The sequence below is a fragment of the Choloepus didactylus genome, chromosome 4, assembly GCF_015220235.1.
Source record: "Choloepus didactylus isolate mChoDid1 chromosome 4, mChoDid1.pri, whole genome shotgun sequence".
Classification (NCBI taxonomy): Eukaryota; Metazoa; Chordata; class Mammalia; order Pilosa; family Megalonychidae; genus Choloepus; species Choloepus didactylus.
This window is the reverse complement of record NC_051310.1, coordinates 8441417-8464502: the sequence shown is the minus strand read 5'-3', so window position 1 is coordinate 8464502 and position 23086 is coordinate 8441417. Positions and strand designations below refer to the sequence as shown.

At 36.2% G+C, this 23086-nt stretch overlaps 1 protein-coding gene across 7 annotated transcripts in view; it reads right to left on the bottom strand.

The window, feature by feature from the left end:
• The window catches only part of VRK1 (VRK serine/threonine kinase 1), a 138649-nt gene that overhangs the window by 55076 nt on the left and 60487 nt on the right, over window positions 1–23086 (bottom strand). For 5 of the 7 annotated variants that reach the window (XM_037831922.1, XM_037831921.1, XM_037831926.1 and 2 more), the window contains exons 2-4: window positions 20792–21009; window positions 12129–12293; window positions 9273–9328 (exon numbers count right to left, since the gene is read on the bottom strand). In XM_037831922.1, coding sequence (XP_037687850.1) covers window positions 9273–9328; window positions 12129–12288 — 216 coding nt within the window. In that variant the 5' untranslated portion in view covers window positions 12289–12293; window positions 20792–21009. The remainder of the gene's footprint in view (window positions 1–9272; window positions 9329–12128; window positions 12294–20791; window positions 21010–23086) is intronic. The other 2 variants (XM_037831923.1, XM_037831924.1) reach the window with 1 other exon arrangement.

The following is a 23086-nucleotide window of genomic DNA, read 5'->3' as shown; positions in this document are numbered from 1 at the left end:
AAATCATACACCATGACCAAGTGGGGTTCATTCCAGGCATGCAAGGATGGTTCAACATCAGAAAAACAATCAATGTATTACAGCACATTAAAAACTCGAAAGGGAAAAATCAATTGATCATCTCAATAGATGCTGAAAAAGCATTTGACAAAATCCAACATCCCTTTTTGATAAAAACACTTCAAAAGGTAGGAATTGAAGGAAACTTCCTCAACATGATAAAGAGCATATATGAAAAACCCACAGCCAGCATAGTACTCAATGGTGAGAGACTGAAAGCCTTCCCTCTAAGATCAGGAACAAGACAAGGATGCCCGCTGTCACCACTGTTATTCAACATTGTGCTGGAAGTGCTAGCCAGGGCAATCCGGCAAGACAAAGAAATAAAAGGCATCTAAATTGGAAAAGAAGAAGTAAAACTGTCATTGTTTGCAGATGATATGATCTTATATCTAGAAAACCCTGAGAAATCAACGATACACCTACTAGAGCTAATAAACAAATTTAGCAAAGTAGCGGGATACAAGATTAATGCACATAAGTCAGTAATGTTTCTATATGCTAGAAATGAACAAACTGAAGAGACACTCAAGAAAAAGATACCATTTTCAATAGCAACTAAAAAAATAAAGTACCTAGGAATAAACTTAACCAAAGATGTAAAAGACCTATACAAAGAAAACTACATAACTCTACTAAAAGAAATAGAAGGGGACCTTAAAAGATGGAAAAATATTCCATGTTCATGGATAGGAAGGCTAAATGTCATTAAGATGTCAATTCTACCCAAACTCATCTACAGATTCAATGCAATCCCAATCAAAATTCCAACAACCTACTTTGCAGACTTGGAAAAGCTAGTTATCAAATTTATTTGGAAAGGGAAGATGCCTCGAATTGCTAAAGACACTCTAAAAAAGAAAAACGAAGTGGGAGGACTTACACTCCCTGACTTTGAAGCTTATTATAAAGCCACAGTTGCCAAGACAGCATGGTACTGGCACAAAGATAGACATATAGATCAATGGAATCGAATTGAGAATTCAGAGATAGACCCTCAGATCTATGGCCGACTGATCTTTGATAAGGCCCCCAAAGTCACCGAACTGAGCCATAATGGTCTTTTCAACAAATGGGGCTGGGAGAGTTGGATATCCATATCCAAAAGAATGAAAGAGGACCCCTACCTCACCCCCTACACAAAAATTAACTCAAAATGGACCAAAGATCTCAATATAAAAGAAAGTACCATAAAACTCCTAGAAGATAATGTAGGAAAACATCTTCAAGACCTTGTATTAGGAGGCCACTTCCTAGACTTTACACCCAAAGCACAAGCAACAAAAGAGAAAATAGATAAATGGGAACTCCTCAAGCTTAGAAGTTTCTGCACCTCAAAGGAATTTCTCAAAAAGGTAAAGAGGCAGCCAACTCAATGGGAAAAAATTTTTGGAAACCATGTATCTGACAAAAGACTGATATCTTGCATATACAAAGAAATCCTACAACTCAATGACAATAGTACAGACAGCCCAATTATAAAATGGGCAAAAGATATGAAAAGACAGTTCTCTGAAGAGGAAATACAAATGACCAAGAAACACATGAAAAAATGTTCAGCTTCACTAGCTATTAGAGAGATGCAAATTAAGACCACAATGAGATACCATCTAACACCGGTTAGAATGGCTGCCATTAAACAAACAGGAAACTACAAATGCTGGAGGGGATGTGGAGAAATTGGAACTCTTATTCATTGTTGGTGGGACTGTATAATGGTTCAGCCACTCTGGAAGTCAGTCTGGCAGTTCCTTAGAAAACTAGATATAGAGCTACCATTCGATCCAGCGATTGCACTCCTCGGTATATACCCGGAAGATCGGAAAGCAGTGACACGAACAGATATCTGCACGCCAATGTTCATAGCAGCATTATTCACAATTGCCAAGAGATGGAAACAACCCAAATGTCCTTCGACAGATGAGTGGATAAATAAAATGTGGTATATACACACGATGGAATACTACGCGGCAGTAAGAAGGAACGATCTGGTGAAACATATGACAACATGGATGAACCTTGAAGACATAATGCTGAGCAAAATAAGCCAGGCATAAAAAGAGAAATATTATATGCTACCACTAATGTGAACTTTGAAAAATGTAAAACAAATGGTTTATAATGTAGAATGTAGGGGAACTAGCAGTAGAGAGCAATTAAGGAAGGGGGAACAATAATCCAGGAAGAACAGATAAGCTATTTAAAGTTCTGGGGATGCCCAGAAATGACTATGGTCTGTTAATTTCTGATGGTTGTAGTAGGAACAAGTTCACTGAAATGTTGCTATATTATGTAACTTTCTTGGGGTAAAGTAGGAACATGTTGGAAGTTAAGCAGTTATCTTAGGTTAGTTGTCTTTTTCTTACTCCCTTGCTATGGTCTCTTTGAAATGCTCTTTTATTGTATGTTTGTTTTCTTTTTAACTTTTTTTTTCATACAGGTGATTTGAAAAAAGAAGGGAAAGTTAAAAAAAAAAAAAAAAAAAAAAAAAAAACAAAAAACAAAAAAAGGGGAAAAAAAAAAAAAAAAAAGATGTAGTGCCCCCTTGAGGAGCCTGTGGAGAATGCAGGGGTATTCGCCTACCCCACCTCCATGGTTGCTAACATGACCACAGACATAGGGGACTGGTGGTTTGATGGGTTGAGCCCTCTACCATAAGTTTTACCCTTGGGAAGACGGTTGCTGCAAAGGAGAGGCTAGGCCTCCCTGTATTTGTGCCTAAGAGTCTCCTCCTGAATGCCTCTTTGTTGCTCAGATGTGGCCCTCTCTCTCTGGCTAAGCCAACTTGAAAGGTGAAATCACTGCCCTACCCCCTACGTGGGATCAGACACCCAGGGAAGTGAATCTCCCTGGCAACGTGGAATATGACTCCCAGGGAGGAATGTAGACCTGGCACCGTGGGACGGAGAACATCTTCTTGACCAAAAGGGGGATGTGAAAGGAAATGAAATAAGCTTCAGTGGCAGAGAGATTCCAAAAGGAGCCGAGAGGTCACTCTGGTGGGCACTCTTATGCACACTTTAGACAACCCTTCTTAGGTTCTAAAGAATTGGGGTAGCTGGTGGTGGATACCTGAAACTATCAAACTACAACCCAGAACCCATGAATCTCGAAGACAGTTGTATAAAAATGTAGCTTATGAGGGGTGACAATGGGATTGGGAAAGCCATAAGGACCAAACACCACTTTGTCTAGTTTATGGATGGATGTGTAGAAAAGTAGGGGAAGGAAACAAACAGACAAAGGTACCCAGTGTTCTTTTTTACTTCAATTGCTCTTTTTCACTCTAATTATTATTCTTGTTATTTTTGTGTGTGTGCTAATGAAGGTGTCAGGGATTGATTTAGGTGATGAATGTACAACTATGTAATGGTACTGTAAACAATCGAAAGTACAATTTGTTTTGTATGACTGCGTGGTATGTGAATATATCTCAATAAAATGATGATTTAAAAAAAAAAAAAAAAAAAAAAAAATAAGGTAAATTTAAAAAAAAAAATAAAAAATAAAAAAGACAAACAAGGAAAAAAAAAAAAAAAGATGTAGTGCCCCCTTGAGGAGCCTGTGGAGAATGCAGAGGTATTTGCCTACCCCACCTCGATGGTTGCTAACATGACCACAGACATAGGGGACTGGTGGTTTGATGGGTTGAGCCCTCTACCACAGGTTTTACCCTTGGGAAGAAGGTTGCTGCAAAGGAGAGGCTAGGCCTCCCTATATTTGTGCCTAAGAGTCTCCTCCTGAATGCCTCTTTGTTGCTCAGATGTGGCCCTCTCTCTCTGGCTAAGCCAACTTGAAAGGTGAAATCACTGCCCTCCCCCCTACGTGGGATCAGACACTCAGGGGAGTGAATCTCCCTGGCAACGTAGAATATGACTCCCGGGGAGGAATGTAGACCCGGCATCGTGGGACGGAGAACATCTTCTTGACCAAAAGGGGGATGTGAAAGGAAATGAAATAAGCTTCAGTGGCAGAGAGATTCCAAAACGAGCCGAGAGGTCACTCTGGAGGGCACTCTTACGCACACTTTAGACAACCCTTTTTAGGTTCTAAAGAATTGGGGTAGCTGATGGTGGATACCTGAAACTATCAAACTACAACCCAGAACCCATGAATCTCGAAGACAATTGTATAAAAATGTAGCTTATGAGGGGTGACAATGGGATTGAGAAAGCCATAAGGAGCACACTCCACTTTGTCTAGTTTATGGATGGATGAGTAGAAAAATAGGGGAAGGAAACAAACATACAAAGGTACCCAGCGTTCTTTTTTACTTCAATTGCTCTTTTTCACTCTATTATTCTTGTTATTTTTGTGTGTGTGCTAATGAAGGTGTCAGGGATTGATTTAGGTGATGAATGTACAACTATGTAATGGTATTGTAAACAATCGAAAGTACGATTTGTTTTGTATGACTGTGTGGTATGTGAATATATCTCAATAAAATGAAAAAAAAAAAAAAAAAAAAAAAAAGAAGTCAATAACCATCAGAGACTTAGAAAATTCACAAATACCTGGAGGTTAAACAACACACTCCTAAACAATCAGGGGGTTAAAGAAGAAATAGCAAGAGAAATTGCTAAATATATAGAGACGAATGAAAATGAGAACACAACATACCAAAACCTATGGGATGCAGCAAAAGCAGTGCTAAGGGGGAAATTTATAGCACTAAACGCATATATTAAAAAGGAAGAAAGAGCCAAAATCAAAGAACTAATGGATCAACTGAAGAAGCTAGAAAATGAACAGCAAACCAATCCTAAACCAAGTACAAGAAAAGAAATAACAAGGATTAAAGCAGAAATAAATTACATAGAGAACAAAAAAACAATAGAGAGGATAAATATCACCAAAAGTTGGTTCTTTGAGAAGATCAACAAGATTGACAAGCCCCTAGCTACACTGACAAAATCAAAAAGAGAGAAGACCCATATAAACAAAATAATGAATGAAAAAGGTGACATAACTGCAGATCCTGAAGAAATTAAAAAAATTATAAGAGGATACTATCAACAACTGTATGGCAACAAACAGGATAATGTAGAGGAAATGGACAATTTCCTGGAAACATATGAACAACCTAGACTGACCAGAGAAGAAATAGAAGACCTCAACCAACCCATCACAAGCAAAGAGATCCAATCAGTCATCAAAAATCTTCCCACAAATAAATGCCCAGGGCCAGATGGCGTCACAGGGGAATTCTACCAAACTTTCCAGAAAGAACTGACACCAATCTTACTCAAACTCTTTCAGAAAATTGAAGAAAATGGAACACTACCTAACTCATTTTATGAAGCTAACATCAATCTAATACCAAAACCAGGCAAAGATGCTACAAAAAAGGAAAACTACCGGCCAATCTCCCTAATGAATATAGATGCAAAAATCCTCAACAAAATACTTGCAAATCGAATCCAAAGACACATTAAAAAAATCATACACCATGACCAAGTGGGGTTCATTCCAGGCATGCAAGGATGGTTCAACATAAGAAAATCAATCAATGTATTATAACACATTAACAAGTCAAAAGGGAAAAATCAATTGATCATCTCAATAGATGCTGAAAAAGCATTTGACAAAATCCAACATCCCTTTTTGATAAAAACACTTCAAAAGGTAGGAATTGAAGGAAACTTCCTCAACATGATAAAGAGCATATATGAAAAACCCACAGCCAGCATAGTACTCAATGGTGAGAGACTGAAAGCCTTCCCTCTACGATCAGGAACAAGACAAGGATGCCCGCTGTCACCACTGTTATTCAATATTGTGCTGGAAGTGCTAGCCAGGGCAATCCGGCAAGACAAAGAAATAAAAGGCATCTAAATTGGAAAAGAAGAAGTAAAACTGTCATTGTTTGCAGATGATATGATCTTATATCTAGAAAACCCTGAGAAATCGACGATACAGCTACTAGAGCTAATAAACAAATTTAGCAAAGTAGCGGGATACAAGATTAATGCACGTAAGTCAGTAATGTTTCTATATGCTAGAAATGAACAAACTGAAGAGACACTCAAGAAAAAGATACCATTTTCAATAGCAACTAAAAAAATAAAGTACCTAGGAATAAACTTAACCAAAGATGTAAAAGACCTATACAAAGAAAACTACATAACTCTACTAAAAGAAATAGAAGGGGACCTTAAAAGATGGAAAAATATTCCATGTTCATGGATAGGAAGACTAAATGTCATTAAGATGTCAATTCTACCCAAACTCATCTACAGATTCAATGCAATCCCAATCAAAATTCCAACAACCTACTTTGCAGACTTGGAAAAGCTAGTTATCAAATTTATTTGGAAAGGGAAGATGCCTTGAATTGCTAAAGACACTCTAAAAAAGAAAAACGAAGTGGGAGGACTTATACTCTCTGACTTTGAAGCTTATTATAAAGCCACAGTTGCCAAAACAGCATGGTACTGGCACAAAGATAGACATATAGATCAATGGAATCGAATTGAGAATTCAGAGATAGACCCTCAGATCTATGGCCAACTGATCTTTGATAAGGCCCCCAAAGTCACTGAACTGAGTCATAATGGTCTTTTCAACAAATGGGGCTGGGAGAGTTGGATATCCATATCCAAAAGAATGAAAGAGGACCCCTACCTCACCCCCTACACAAAAATTAACTCAAAATGGACCAAAGATCTCAATATAAAAGAAAGTACCATAAAACTCCGAGAAGATAATGTAGGAAAACATCTTCAAGACCTTGTATTAGGCGGCCACTTCCTAGACTTTACACCCAAAGCACAAGCAACAAAAGAAAAAATAGATAAATGGGAACGCCTCAAGCTTAGAAGTTTCTGCACCTCAAAGGAATTTCTCAAAAAGGTAAAGAGGCAGCCAACTCAATGGGAAAAAATTTTTGGAAACCATGTATCTGACAAAAGACTGATATCTTGCATATATAAAGAAATCCTACAACTCAATGACAATAGTACAGACAGCCCAATTATAAAATGGGCAAAAGATATGAAAAGACAGTTCTCTGAAGAGAAAATACAGATGGCCAAGACACACATGAAAAAATGTTCAGCTTCACTAGCTATTAGAGACATGCAAATTAAGACCACAACGAGATACCATCTAACACCGATTAGAATGGCTGCCATTAAACAAACAGGAAACTACAAATGCTGGAGGGGATGTGGAGAAATTGGAACTCTTATTCATTGTTGGTGGGACTGTATAATGGTTCAGCCACTCTGGAAGTCAGTCTGGCAGTTCCTTAGAAAACTAGATATAGAGCTACCGTTCTATCCAGTGATTGCACTTCTCGGTATATACCCAGAAGATCGGAAAGCAGTGACACGGACAGATATCTGCACACCAATGTTCATAGCAGCATTATTCACAATTGCCAAGAGATGGAAACAACCCAAATGTCCTTCAACAGATGAGTGGATAAATAAAATGTGGTATATACACACGATGGAATACTACGCGGCAGTAAGAAGGAACGATCTGGTGAAACATATGACAACATGGATGAACCCTGAAGACATAATGCTGAGCAAAATAAGCCAGGCACAAAAAAAGAAATATTATATGCTACCATTAATGTGAACTTTGAAAAATGTAAAACAAATGGTTTATAATGTAGAATGTAGGGGAACTAGCAATAGAGAGCAATTAAGGAAGGGGGAACAATAATCCAAGAAGTACAGATAAGCTATTTAACGTTCTGGGGATGCCCAGGAATGACTATGGTCTGTTAATTTCTGATGGATATAGTAGGCACAAGTTCACAGAAATGTTGCTATATTAGGTAACTTTCTTGGGGTAAAGTAGGAACATGTTGGAAGTTAAGCAGTTATCTTAGGTTAGTTGTCTTTTTCTTACTCCCTTGTTATGGTCTCTTTAAAATGTTCTTTTATTGTATGTTTGTTTTCTTTTTAACTTTTTTTCATACAGTTGATTTAAAAAAGAAGGGAAAGTTAAAAAAAAAAAAAAAAAACAAGGAAAAAAAGATGTAGTGCCCCCTTGAGGAGCCTGTGGAGAATGCAGGGGTATTGGCCTACCCCACCTCCATGGTTGCTAACATGACCACAGACATAGGGGACTGCTGGTTTGATGGGTTGAGCCCTCTACCATAGGTTTTACCCTTGGGAAGACGGTTGCTGCAAAGGAGAGGCTAGGCCTCCCTATAATTGTGCCTAAGAGCCTCCTCCCGAATGCCTCTTTGTTGCTCAGATGTGGCCCTCTCTCTCCGGCTAAGCCAACTTGAAAGGTGAAATCACTGCCCTCCCCCCTATGTGGGATCAGATACCCAGGGGAGTGAATCTCCCTGGCAAAGAGGAATATGACTCCTGGGGAGGAATGTAGACCCGGCATCGTGGGACGGAGAACATCTTCTTGACCAAAAGGGGGATGTGAATGGAAATGAAATAAGCTTCAGTAGCAGAGAGATTCCAAAAGGAGCCGAGAAGTCACTCTGGTGGGCACTCTTACACACACTTTAGACAACCCTTTTTAGGTTCTAAGGAATTGGGGTAGCTGGTGGTGGATACCTGAAACTATCAAACTACAACCCAGAACCCATGAATCTCGAACACAGTTGTATAAAAATGTAGCTTATGAGGGGTGACAATGGGATTGGGAAAGCCATAAGGACCACACTCCACTTTGTCTAGTTTATGGATGGATGAGTAGAAAAATAGGGGAAGGAAACAAACAGACAAAGGTACCCAGTGTTCTTTTTTACTTCAATTGCTCTTTTTCACTCTAATTATTATTCTTGTTATTTTTGTGTGTGTGCTAATGAAGGTGTCAGGGATTGATTTAGGTGATGAATGTACAACAATGTAATGGTACTGTGAACAATCGAAAGTACGATTTGTTTTGTATGACTGCGTGGTATGTGAATATATCACAATAAAATGAAGATTAAAATAAATAAATAAATAAATAAATGAAATTAAAAAAAAAACAAAACAAAACAAAAAAAAGGAATGAAGTTCAGATACATGTGATTACATGGAAAAAAAAAAAGAGGAGAAGGACTCTTTGAACTCCAGTTACTTAAAATTAAAAAGCTACTTTTTGGTTTCATTAGATATGTATCAAACATTATTAAAAATGCAATACTTCATGATTTAATTAGTTCTATTTATCAAAAAAAGCTGCTTTACAAAATAAATGCTACACTAAAGCAATAGAAAAGAAAAAGATTAACCAAAATATTTCCTTACCACTTTTACAACACAGGGTGCATCACTGCTAACGGATTTTGAAGAATTTGTATCAGCTGTTTAAAAAAAGTGAAATATTTAATGTCAGAACAAGAAGTAACATTATTATAAATAGCCTATTACCAACTTTATATTAATATTAAGGTCTGTATATCTGTAACCCTGTGACAGAATAAAATTCAGCTCCCAAATATGTATTTCAGGATATCATTACAGTTTATTTCACCAATTTTCATCAATTTTAAGACTTTTCTTTTCCAAGGATAAACATGTCTGAAATTGGAATACATCTTATCATTGATAGTATCTTCAATTCAACCATCAATTTAATATGGGAAACTTGAGTTAAATAGAAGTAAAGAGTTCTTTAATTAAAAATAAAAAGTTGTGAATTTGCAAGAAAGACAATAACTCATATAATTTCTATACGTTATCAAACTATGGTATCCTTTTAGAAAGGAACAGCTAGAAGGTAAGAAAAGAGGGAGCTAAAGTTCCAAAAGGCACCAGTTTGGGCAAAAAACTCATCTAGATCAAAAGTTTAGGATATTGGTAGGGGAACTATGAACTGCCATCCTGAATAATTTTAATGGTGCTGCCATTTTCTTCATGCCAATAAAGAGGCACAGTTGCCCTGGAATACTGAGTTCGGAATATAAGGTTGATTATATTCATTAAACAAATATTTACCAAGTACTTCTTGTTTTTCTAGGAAATGAGGATTTAGCAGTGGACAGGAAAAAAAAACAATCCCTATTTTCATGAAGCTAACATTCCAGCGGCAGGATGCAGGCAACAACCAAACAACTCAAGCAGGAAAGGAAGGTAGGCAATGTTCCAACACAGTAAGAACAAACCATGCTGATAGAGTGTCATTTAAGCAGTGGTTGGAAGGCAATGAGGGAGTAAGTCATGGAATTCTCCAGGTAAAAAATATTCCAGGCAGACGAGTACAGAAGCCCTGATGTGGGAGCATGTTTGACAAATTTGGGGAAAGCCAGGAGGCCAAAATGTCTGGAGGAGAGTAAGTGAGGCGGAAGGTAATAGGAGACAGATGAGAAAAGCAGCAGGGCACACATACAATGGGCTTAATAGGGGACATAATTTATGGCTTTGGTTTTTACTTCAATGAGCTAGGGAGCCATCAGAAGACTGCAAGCAGAGGACTGACAAGACCACATTTTTACTTGTAAAAAATCTTCTGGCTGCTTTGTGGGAATGGAGGTGAAAGACAAGGGCAGAAGCAGAGGGGTCAGTGAGGCAACTATTGCAATATCCAAGCAGAGACTGTGAAGGCGTGAACCAGAGTAGTAACAGACAAGGTGGTGGGAAATAGGCAGACAAGGTGGTGGGAAGTGAGCAGACTGTGGACATATTTTCAAATAAGAGTCAACAGGATTTGCTAATGGATTAGAGACAGAGGCTGAGCAGGAAAAATGGAGCTCAGGATGACTCCAGGATTTGGGCCTAAGCAACTGGAAAGAGGAAGTTTCCGTTCCTAATGTTGGGAGTCTTAAATCCACACATCCTGCAATAGAGACAACTTATACAAAAATCTACCAACTCCTCTAAATCTCAAGGTCAAGAAAAATATACTACTTTTTTATAGTTTATAAGGATCTTCACCTTAAGTCAGATAAAGCCTAGGTCACTGGAATGAGTTTGGCTCTGAACAAAACCAGAAAATCAGCACATATATCCTAAAGGTATGTGCCGCTGACCTACAGGAGTCATATTTACAAAAAGTATAAAGCAGGGGTCTTTAAGCTATGTTTCAGGAGGGTACCAATGGAGAGTGCCGCTGACCAAGTGCAGCCCACTGGCTCTGTAGGCAGCTAAGTGGGACCCTTCCTGAGTAAAAGCAGCAACTCTTTTTATCTGTCAATGGTTTTCAAACTTCAACATACATCAGAATCCTGGAGGCCTTGTAAAAACATGTCACTGGACCCTCTTCCTTGGAGTTTCTGATTCAGTAAATCTAGATTGGGGCCCAAGAATCTGCAGTCCTAACAAGTTCCCAGGAGATGTTACAATATTAGTAATAATCTAAAAATCTATGCTCTAATATTAGTATTCTGAGCAGGATGCTGCTTGGGGAAAAACAATGGTCCCACTGTTAAAAACAAAAATGTAAAGACCTCCATGGCACCAAATAAATAAATAAATAAATCAGGATTAGGTGAAATAAGAAGAATGGAAATGTTAGAGAGAAATATCAAAAGCAAACATAAACTGCATTGCAACACTATCAACATTCTCAGTGAAGCAGACTTTACAAGTAATAAGTAAAATGCTTTTTAAATAATTTAGTTTGAAACCTGCAGAACCTCAGTGTTCTACAATGTGATTCCCAAAAATTTCAGAAAAAATATCCTAATTCATAGCACATTTAGTCAGGCCTAATATGTAGTTTCTAGGTCATTCTCCAATGTCCACTATGATGAGTATTAGGGTTACATAAGGAATAAAAATCCATACCTGTAAAAGATCTAAAAACCCCCAAACTACATAAACACAGAGGGACTAAATATGAACTGGGTGGAGGCAGAGGAGGAATGAGATACATGGCTTTTTGGGGGTCTCAATAGTGATTAAGATTACATGGAATATTTTAAAATCTGAAGTCATAATGCTCACTGGACATTACAGGTATTTTATCCTTTTTTCCTACTGTGATTAACATAGCAATCTACTATTTCCCTCCTTGATCAAAGACAAATTTTTGCCTAATCATTCAATATTAAATTGACTGTAGACTATTAAGAACATCATGTAATAGCTCATAATTAAGAAACCATTTTGAATAGAAGGCATATAAATCATTGGATTAACAGTTAAAAGTAGTCATATACTTACCAAGATATATACAACCAAAGCCACCTTGACCAATGGGAAATCCTAGTTTCCATTCCTTTTTTGTCATGTCAGTTATTATCTCCCCAACTGCAAACTGTTCTGCAAGATGTCTTTTTACAGGACCCTGTTTACCAGCTTGTGCTGCTTTTACACGAGGCATTTTTACTATAATATAAAACAAAACAACACTCAGAATTATAATCCTGGAAGTGTTCAACACATTTCTCCCAGAGGAAAGTTTCTGTGCAAACAGAGGTGTTATCTAAATTCCTACTTACTCCAAAATTTAAATAAAGGATACCTGTTAATTCTGACTCATAATAGCTCAAATCCTATCTGATTAGCTCTCAGTTGTAGAGGAAATAAGCTCTCACCTTTGGAGGAAATAAGTAAAATGATCTATGCAGTGACTTTCAAGAAAATATTTAGTTTTAAGTTGTATAATAGCATCTATTATTAAAAATGCTACTTAACCAAAAAAAAAAAAAGGGGGGAAAATGTGCATCCAAATCCAATTAGCATGTCTACATAAACTGTATAGTAATGCAATGAAGAGTTTATAAACATCAATACTTATGTGATAAGTATATATTACAGAGAAAATGAAAACACAAGACAATTAAATACAAAGGGAAATTGAAAATGATTTAAAACAAATACTTTTTAGGATTCTAAAGTTCCCTAAAAACGTTCCCTAGAAACACAGTAAAGAAAGGAGGGTGATAAGAGGTATAAGGTAGCCTGTGATACTTAAAATGGCTATTAAGATAGAAGTCTGTTAAAAGGTGACAGTTTACATTATATATGTAGTTGGGTTCTTAACTTAGATATGCTAAAAAACACACTAAATTAGAATGGAATTTTTTAGCAAATACCCATCATCACTCCATGTATATAAGCTATACAATGCTCTTTATTTATTTATTGGAGATGTTTTTTTTTCCTACAGAACAATACTGCTACATCTTCATTGTATAAATCTTCTCCAAGTTAACAAAAACATCTTCAAAATAAATGAATGTGCCCCTGTTACTTTTTCATATCAAATAAATCAATTAATATACTTTTAATTATAAAATCCTGCTGAATACAATTTCAGAATAGTCCCGCCTCAAAGCATGAAAAATATGTCATGAGACCAACACACAGCACTTTCAAATACTAAAATAGATGCTTTATAAATTTTACCCAATTTATCAAACCACCAAGGAGTGATTTTCTATTTGATTATTTTCATAGCAGTCAAGACAGTTTAAAATGAGTTTTAAAGAAAATAAAAGTTTATCTTTTTTTGTAATTCAAAGTAGTGACTACACCACCTTTTATACTTTTCTGGATAAAGAAAATACAAAAATACTATATTTTAAGTAAAATATTCTATCTCAGCTTCTAGTTAATATAAATTCTACTCAATACAAAGTGTCTTTCCTCCAACTTAAGCTGTTTGCCTTTATTTTTAGTTTTATCCCTTTAGCCAATAGATTGAAACTAACTATAATAATTAATTAAAGCTTGGACCAGCTTTCTTTCTTTCTTAAAAACAGTCCCATAGAATGGTAGTCATCCCTGTCAGGCTACCAAAACTTTTACAAGTCACTGCTCCTAAAGGTTAACTCTTGAAGATAGTGGAGGCAGCAGTATAGTTTTTCAATCTCCCTGAATTTCCCATAAAAACAGGGCAACTGGAGATCAAAACTCAAAACCCATGGATAACATCTACAATAAAATTAGAGGGCCAATAAAATTAGAGGGATATCCCTATCTCCACAAACCCCAAAATTTGCATGTTGAAGACAAACCACAGACAGCTACAAGACCTAAGTGAGATCAGCAACTGAAAAGGAAGATGCAGGCAGAAGTGCCTCTGACGTGACGAACCGGAGATCCCCAAAATTAACAAGAAGTATTTATTAAAAAGCAAAGAAGGCAATGTGAGAATGGGAGCTGAAACTAAGAGGGATTCAACACCCCATGTTGGGTACGGTCAAGGGGTCCATGTTAAAGCCTGGAGAGGCTGAAGCATACGGGTTCCTTGACTCTCAAAACTAAACAGCCAAAGTCCCCTCCCAGGACTTTTGTCCCAGGACAAAGCCTCACAGAAGAGAAACTGCTGGGAAGGATTCCAAATTGATCATCACAAGGATAATACAAACGAAGGAAAAAGAAGGTCCAAATAAAAATGGATATGTAAGCTAGCTTTCACATTTTAGAACACTACGCAAAAACAAATGAAGAGGGAGTCCAGAGAATGAAGTTATAAAGTCTACCTGAACAACATCACCTAAAACTAACTGCACATAAAGGAAAACTAGCTGCACATACAACTCAGCAACAGAAAAGGATAAAGGCCTAGTCTCATACAAATACTGGATATATAAAAAGAAGAGAAAACATTCCTAAAAGAAAAGTACATAAGAAAATCATGCCTCCCAAAGTTGAGAACTATAACCTAATATTTCAAAACAAAGTAAAAGATATTTTTAAAAAATATAAAATATAAAAAGCCAACATGAATCAGAATTAGAAAACTTCTAAAATCAGGTGATTGAAGAACTTGAAATAAAAGGCAAAATCATTTCAAAACTGGAGACTAAGCTAAAAAGAACATAAGGCTGAATAAACTAAAGAAAAAAAAAAACTTAAGAGAAACCAAAAGTGAAAAAGGAAAAAGAATTTTAAATAAAAATGGACAAAAAAAATATTTCAAGTGAAAATCATAAATTTAGAAGATGGGGAAAGAAAAGCCAGGATATATATAACCAAGGAAATCAAAGCAAGGGAACAGAATTTTTTAAAAAGCTTTAATTCAAGGGGGAAAAAAAAAAACGATGTGAAACTACATAGTGAAGTCACACCACATACATGACAAAATCAACCCAGAATGACCAATAAATACCAAGACATAATCTAGTAAAGTTACTAAACATTAATAGTGTAAGAAGATATTCATTGAGCATCCAGGCAAAAACAAAAAAGCAAACAAAAATAAAAACCACCAGATGTCTTATAAGAAATAGAAAATCAGATTATCATCACATTTTGACAGTGATACCTTTATATCAGAAAAAAAAAAGTAACTCAAGGAAAGAAGACATGAGCCAAAGATTTTATACCTAGCTGAACAAAATAAAGTAAAAAGACTACTAAGTGTTATCAACATGGAAAAGTAGAATAACAATCTACTAGGGAACAAGCTTCAGATATACAAAATACTAGAGATGAAACATTATAAGACCTGGTAGTTCTTATATCAAATACCTTACTATTTATCTTATATAAAATTTATATCATACACTTAAGATATCTTCAATCTTGATTTATCTCCCATGTTTTCTTTTGGTAAGCAGTAAACATATTTACTTGTAGAACTGAGATCAAAGGAGGGTTATAAAGAAGAGGATAGTGTATATAATGGCTATATGTTCTGACAATGCGTAGCTAGGTGTCACTATAAAAAATGGAAGAATATGAAGGAAAAAAAAAGCAACTTTTCAGTAATTATATTATTGGTGATAGTATTGGTACTATTACCTGAGGCTACTACGTGACATAAATGAAGAATAATGCAGATGAGTAATTACGTGATATTATAATTCTACCAACTTCTTGTGTCCTTAAAAATCAGGATTAAATGTGGGAGAAAAGGGATACAGATGAAAGATAGAGGAGAAGAGGTTAAAAATGCAGTCAGTATTTGGAAATTCCATTTTGAACTGAGGAGACAGTTTATCTTTTATAAAGGCATACACAACATACATACACTCATACCTTTGTATTTCCTAGCCCCATTCACAAAAAAGGTTAGAAACAATAACCAACCCAGCAGCAACTGAGCATCCCTAGCCCACATAGTGTATTCTTGAAGTACTTAAAGAAATAGCTAATTCCAAGTCTGGTGCTACAAATATGCAAGATGAGCTTCAAATACTTTGTCATACTAGACAGCAAGGAAGCTATCAAAAATTACCAGGGTCATATCAAAAGGTCTAAGGAGTTAGTTTGGAAGATACTCCCACTGACCAAGATGGGATAATCTGAACATCAATAAAGATAATAACCACAATGGATTAAAACACATGAAATGTGTAAACCCAAAAGTCCAAAATAGTAAGGGAAGAAAACCTAAATGGTCACCTTTGGAGAATAAAAGGAAACTATTCAATTTTGTAAAGTGATAAATAAAAGGAAAGAATCAAGCATTAAGCCTTTTCTTTCCTATATGAATTGTATCACTAGGTAACCAAATAGAATAAGAAATTTATCCTTATATAAATATTGCAGCTAATAAATGAAGAAGAAAGGCTTTAGATTCTCACCATTTCCAACCCATAATGAATTAATGGATCCAAGTACTGAACATTGATAGGTACTAACATCAAAATATGACAGACATTCAGAAATTATAGGCCTCCTAATAAAAGAACACACCACTACCCATGAAGTACTCTTGCCAAAAAATAATCAGAATCTGAATCTGGTCAAGCCTACCACTTCAGAGCATATGCAGAGGACAGAAGAACATGTTAAATTATAACACAGGAATGCAATCAGCAAAATCCTGACTGTGAGAAACTCTATAGGACATATAATCCCATTTCTTCAACAAATAAAGACAAAAAAGAAGTCACGGGGGAGAAGAAAACTAGATTTAAAAAGGCGTAAAGCAACATATCTAAAAAAACAAAATTAGTCAAGTCTAAACTACAGTGTTTAGGAACACAAACTTGAATGATAAAACTGTAAAGAAAAGCAAGGAAATTATTACCATAAAAGAAGTTACTTAGGGAAAACATTAGAAAGTTGTGATTAGGCGACTTATCCCTGGCAAAGTTCTTCTTAATGTATGTGGTGGTTACAATTGTCATCACCTTTTATTATTTGCTTGATAAGGTTTTCTGTACTGTGTAACATTTCACAATACTAAACATGAAAAAAAAAAAAAAAAAAAAAAAAACAGTGCTCCTATAAATAACAATCACTAAGGGATCAAACCTGGAAATCCTTATATACTTAATGAGCTTGTCCAGTCACAAAAGACAGAGTAAGGGCAGGAAGCGGGAAAAGGAACAGGAGGGAGGGAAAGAGAAAAGACGAGAAGAGGGCAAGGGAGGGAGGGAAGGAGATAGCAAGGGAGAAAATATCTAGGAAAATCTGGACTTCATTTCCTATGGACTGTCAGCTGGTAACCTTTGCCCGTTTTTCCTTGGGATTATTAGTGTTTTGCTTTTTTATTTATAAGCATTCTTTATATATTCTTTATTAAAGAAATTAGTCCTAATGGCAAACAGTTTTCCTCATTTATCTGTCCTGATACTGTAAATTTTAAACTTTGGGATTTTTTTTTTTTTATTAAATTCAGTTTTATTGAAATACATTCACACACCATACAATCATCCATGGTATACAATCCACTGTCCACAGTATGATAACATAGATGCATTCATCACCACAATCTATCTCTGAACATTTTCCTTACATCAGAAAGAACCAGAACAAGAATAAAAAATGAAAGTGAAAAAAAGAACACCCAAATCATCCCCCCATCCCACCCCACTTGTCCCCCAGTTTTTATCCCCATTTTTTTTCTCATCCATACACTAGATAAAGGGGGTGTGATCCACAAGGTTTTCACAATCACACTGTCACCCCTTGTAATCTACATTATTATATAATTGTTGTCAGGAGTCCAGACTGCTGGGTTGGAGTTTGGTAGTTTAAGGTATTTACTTCTAGCTATTCCAATACATTAAAACCTAAGAGGTGTTATCTATATAGTGCATAAGAATGTCCACCAGTGACCTCTCGACTCCATTTGAAATCTCTCAGCCACTGAAACTATTTCGTCTCATTTTGCATCCCCCTTTTGGTCAAGAAGATACTCTCACTCCCACACTGCCGGGTCCACATTCATCCCCGGGAGTCATATTCTGCATTGCCAGGAAGATTTACACCCCTGGGAGTCGGGTCCCACGTAGCGGGGAGGGTAGCGAGTTCACCTGTCGAGATGGCTCTAAACTTTGGGATTTTGTCACCCTTAAAAAGACTTCCCCAAATCAAATTTCTTAAAAATATCTCCCATGTTTTCTTTCGTTATTTTATGGTTTCATTTTTTGCTGGGAAAATTCTGATATGTTTAGACTTATTTGGGTATAAGATTTGAGGCAGGAATCCAGCTAATTACAAATGGTATTTCCAGTTGGTTTCTTTTTTCCTCCATCTTCATACACTTTAAGAAGATCTACAATGTTCAAGGAACTTACATACAATAACATCATACAAACCCAAGTAAACCAAGTACAAAAAAATATTCATACGAAGTTGTTCCCACGTCAGTCCCATATTACCAGTTCCTGTGCAAAAAATATAAAATAAAATAAAGCAAAATAGATTAACTAAATATTTGAATATTAACTTTGTGCCTGGTTAAAACCTCCCACACAGACTGTGAAAACCTTGTGGCTCACACTCCTTTCATCCAGTGTATGGACAGATGAGTAGAAAAATGGGGACAAAAAGTAAATGAATAATAGGGGATGGGGGTATGGGACATTTGGGGTGTTCTTTTTTACTTTTATTCTTATTATGGTGGTTTTTTTTTTTGGAGTGATGTCAATGTTTAAAAATTGATTGTGGTGATGAATGCACACCTATATGATGATACTGTGAACAAATAATTGTACATTTTGGATGACTGTGTGGTATGTGAATATACTGCAGTAAAACTGCTTTAAAAAAAAACTCCCAGACCCCTAAATCTGCCCTATAGGAATGTTAAGAAGTCACTGAAATACAATCTACTGCTCTGATGGAAAAAAGGCGACTGGACACCAAATACTTCTTTAAAATGTCCCTAAATGAAACTAACTCCCTTACTCCTGTGGCCTCTCAAGGAAATAGATCTGGGGGCTTCCCTTCTACTATCCCATACAGTCTCAGCGGGGAGCTTGGGTAACTGATACCATGTCAGTGCTCGGGGGTGCTTCTGCTGGGTGGATTAACAGCAGTGGGTAAATAAACCAACACTTAGTCAACAATCCACCTTTTAAAATGCTGAGAGACACAAAAGAAGACTTAAAAATGCTGCTGATATACCACAATTTAATATCATAAACATTCTTAGAAAAAAAGTATGTTTGGTGGTGGTTTATGATTTTTTTTTTGATGTGCTACTGAATTCTATTTGCTAATATTTTATTAGGAACAAAATTTATAAGACTGGTCTGCAGTTTTTTCTTTCCTGCAGCATTTAACTGTTTTGGTATCAATGTTGTGTTCAACTTCATAAAAAGACCTTGGAAGTTGATCTTCTTTTACCATAAACTGAAGAGTTTAAAAAGCATTTGAATGCTCTATTGACTAACGGTTTAGAAGACTTCAAATGTGAAAGTCTGACAATACCAGGTGTTGGCAAGGATGTGGAGCAACTGGAATTCTCAGATACTGTATACTGTTTCAACAATTTTGAAAATTTGTTTGGTAGAAGCTGTTAACTGGCCTAACAATCCCAATTCTATGTATATATCTAAGGAAAATGAAAGCATGTGCACCAAAAGACAAGTACAAAAACATATACAAGAATGTTAACAGCAGCTTCATTCACGATAGCCAAAAACTGGAATCCCATATGTCCAACAGAAGAATGGATATAATATATCAAGACAGATGAACCTTACAACAGTATACACAGCAAAAGAAGCCAGACACAAAAGAGGACAGAATTCACTTATATGAAGTTCAAAAATAAACGAAACTAATCAATGGTGATAAAAGTCAAATAGCTGATACCATTTGGGGGTGGAAATGATGAGGAGGGAAGAAGTCACAAAGAAGGTTTGTGAGGAGCTGGGTGACGTTTAAACTTTATGTTTACTTTGTAAAAGTGAATCGAGTCATACACTTACGATTTTTTCATCTTTTTTTTAAAATGTAAAATTAGCATAGTAAATTCCACAAATCCTAAGTGGTTTATCAATTAGGGTCCAGTCAGGAAATAGAAAACACTCAAGTAATTTAAACAGGAAAATTTAGTATAATAAATAATTATTGATTAGCAAAAGGTAGTTAACTACTAAAAGGGTAAGAGGACTCTGAAGAACATAGGAACAGTAAGTGCAGGGAGCAGTTACCATCTCAAAAGCTAAGGGAGAGTACTTAAGAAAGGAATACATTGTTGGGCAGGCTGTGGGTGAGATGGTGGGAACAGGAAGCCGCCAATGCAGTGCTAAAGCCACTCATGGGAGACTAAGCACAGCCGGCAGCAATACCTCAAGAGAGAGGAAAAAACCAAGCATGCTGGAACAGCAAGAGAAGCCCCTTCCCCTGCTATGCCTTGCCATGTCCCTCTCTCACCCTCTACTGACAAAATCCTACAATGTGCTGGTAAAGGGAAAAGCGTTTACAGGGTCTAGCTCTAGTAGCCGAAAACAGAGCAAAGGGTAGATCTGCAGTTGAGAAGAAATAAATTGATAACTTTCACAATTGTATAGACTGATAAATTTATACACACACACACAGAGACACACGCTTGTGCAATCACTACCCAGATTAAGATACAGAACATTTCCAACACACCATAAAGTTCCCTAGTGCCCCTTTCTGCCAACAACCATTCCTGTTCTTCCACACAAAGGTGTACTGGTTCTGCCCGACAGTATGCCACTTACTTTGGAGAACACTATTCTGCCAGCTTTCTCGGAGTTCTGGGTCTCAGATCTGCAGCTCAGCGTACCCCTTACAGTATCCTCCCAAGGTTCCTATTTGACCATCACTGCATTTGGTAGCCCTTCCTCTTATTTTTTGGTTGAGGATTACAGAAGTCTCCTAGTTTCATAGAATATGAAATCGGTGTTTTTCAATATCCTTGTTGCCTTTTAGGTTATTTCTGAAAAGAAGAAAGGGGAATTATGAAACCAGAAGTTCTGCTCAAAAATTTTAATAAATAACATAACCATAAGTATTTGCCTCAGTAAGTTAGTGAGTTTTCTAAAGAAGTTACTATACTAATTTGAATTAAACAATTGCTTTAAGTACATCATAGGTTTCTTCTAATAATGAAATCACACCCATTTTAAAGTTTGTATTAAAGAATTTATTGGAGGGCACAGATCTTAAATTAAATCTTTCTGCATACTTTCAGTGCACTTGGCTCAACACAAATCCACTATTATGGTTGCAAGGTTTTCAAAGAAAAAGAAAAGTTTATCATCATAAAATCCATTACATAATCTGACCACTTATTTTCCCACTGATATTAAATGAAACGCAGATGCAATTGAAAAGCACATCAAGATGCAAATCAACACTGCCCTTTGCTGAAATCACTCACTGGTATATTCCATATTAGCATATTCACCAAAATTTAATTGTAAACAGAGTAATTATGGTACTAAAGTTATTAAATACACAAAGCAACTAGGAACTATACATATTCAAATAGAATTTCAGAGGCAGATCAACTTTTATATCTGAAACAATACTCTAATTAATAGTCAGCTCTGATGATAAAATGGTCCTCTCTTTTTCAGATAACATTCCAAAAAAGTTCTGCTATGAATATTAAAATAAAGTTTTGTGAATAGATTTTAAAATTTTCAATAGCTATATTTATCACAATATGGTACTGTATTTAGACAACTGGCATTTCTCAAGTCCTGGATTCAAATTTGGAAATTTTTTTTTTTTTTAATCTTCTACTGAAAAGAACAGGAAAAAAAGAAAAAAAAAGCCTGAATGAATCACAACACTGCCACTTACACTTAATGAGCTCCCTGAATTCATCATACCCAAACTGGGGAATTACAATGCTTTACAAAGCTTTTTACACACTGGTGACTAGTCATAAATTTTCCCTAAAATAGGTATGCACATAAGCTAGTTTAGGGGGTCACATATTTTTATGAAATTTTCTTTAAAGTCATAAACTCCTCTGATATGTTTTTTACTAGATAGACATACTGATTCAAGGATAATTTTGAACCATTCCATTAACATAGTATCAACATATTCTTACCTCCACTCTGCAATGTAAAGCATTTTCTCATCACCACTCCCTCCCTGAATCTGTATTTATTGAAATATTTCCCATAAGCAAAGATCTATCTCCTCCTCAGTCAGATATGACCTCTCTGAAGTTTCAAGACTGTTTTTACCTCTTACTATATGCAATAAATGCTACTTTGTATCACCGGTATGTGTACTTATTTTATTCTCTATAAGTTTATAAGCACTTTACTTCTAATAGGAATTTGATAAATTTGTTAAATTAGACAGCAAAAAGGTGAAGCTATTGTTTTTAAGTACCTGACTTTATGCTTAATATACATCAACCAATTGTACTCCTTTTAAAAGCCCAGAAACTTAAATCTCTTATTGTGCTTAGAGAATTCTCAAACTGTAAGTCTTCATGAGAAAGGAGAGACCACCTCCCATTACCAAATATTCACTTCTTCAGGTCCCCTTGCACATAGGATCCTGCCAAGTGTTCAAGGTTCCACTAATCATGTCATCCCTGTAGGATTTGTCTTGGAACAAATGGATGGTGGTTTCTGGCAATGCAGTAAAATGGCTGCAAGATTGGGTTCCAGAATCAGAAATGGCAGCAGGAACATGTAGCACGTGTGTTTGATGGAAGCAGGGGCAGCTTCCTCACCAGAACAGTTTGGTAGCATGTTCTAGGGAACATTTTCTGACTACTTAGTCTCAAGTCTAATTCACCAGCACTCACAACAATTCTGTGAGCTAACCAATATATCCTCAAAATAAACTCCTTTTCTGCTTAACACAGCTGGCTATCTCATAGGCTATGTCAGTTAGGATGATTTAAGCTGCAAGTAATAGATGCCCAACTAAAACTGTCTTAAGCCAAAAAAAAAAAAAAAAAAGATGTTTTTGTTTGATTGGGTGGTGGTTGTTTCTTTTTACTGCACACAGCTAGCGCCTCAATAGAGACTAACACACTT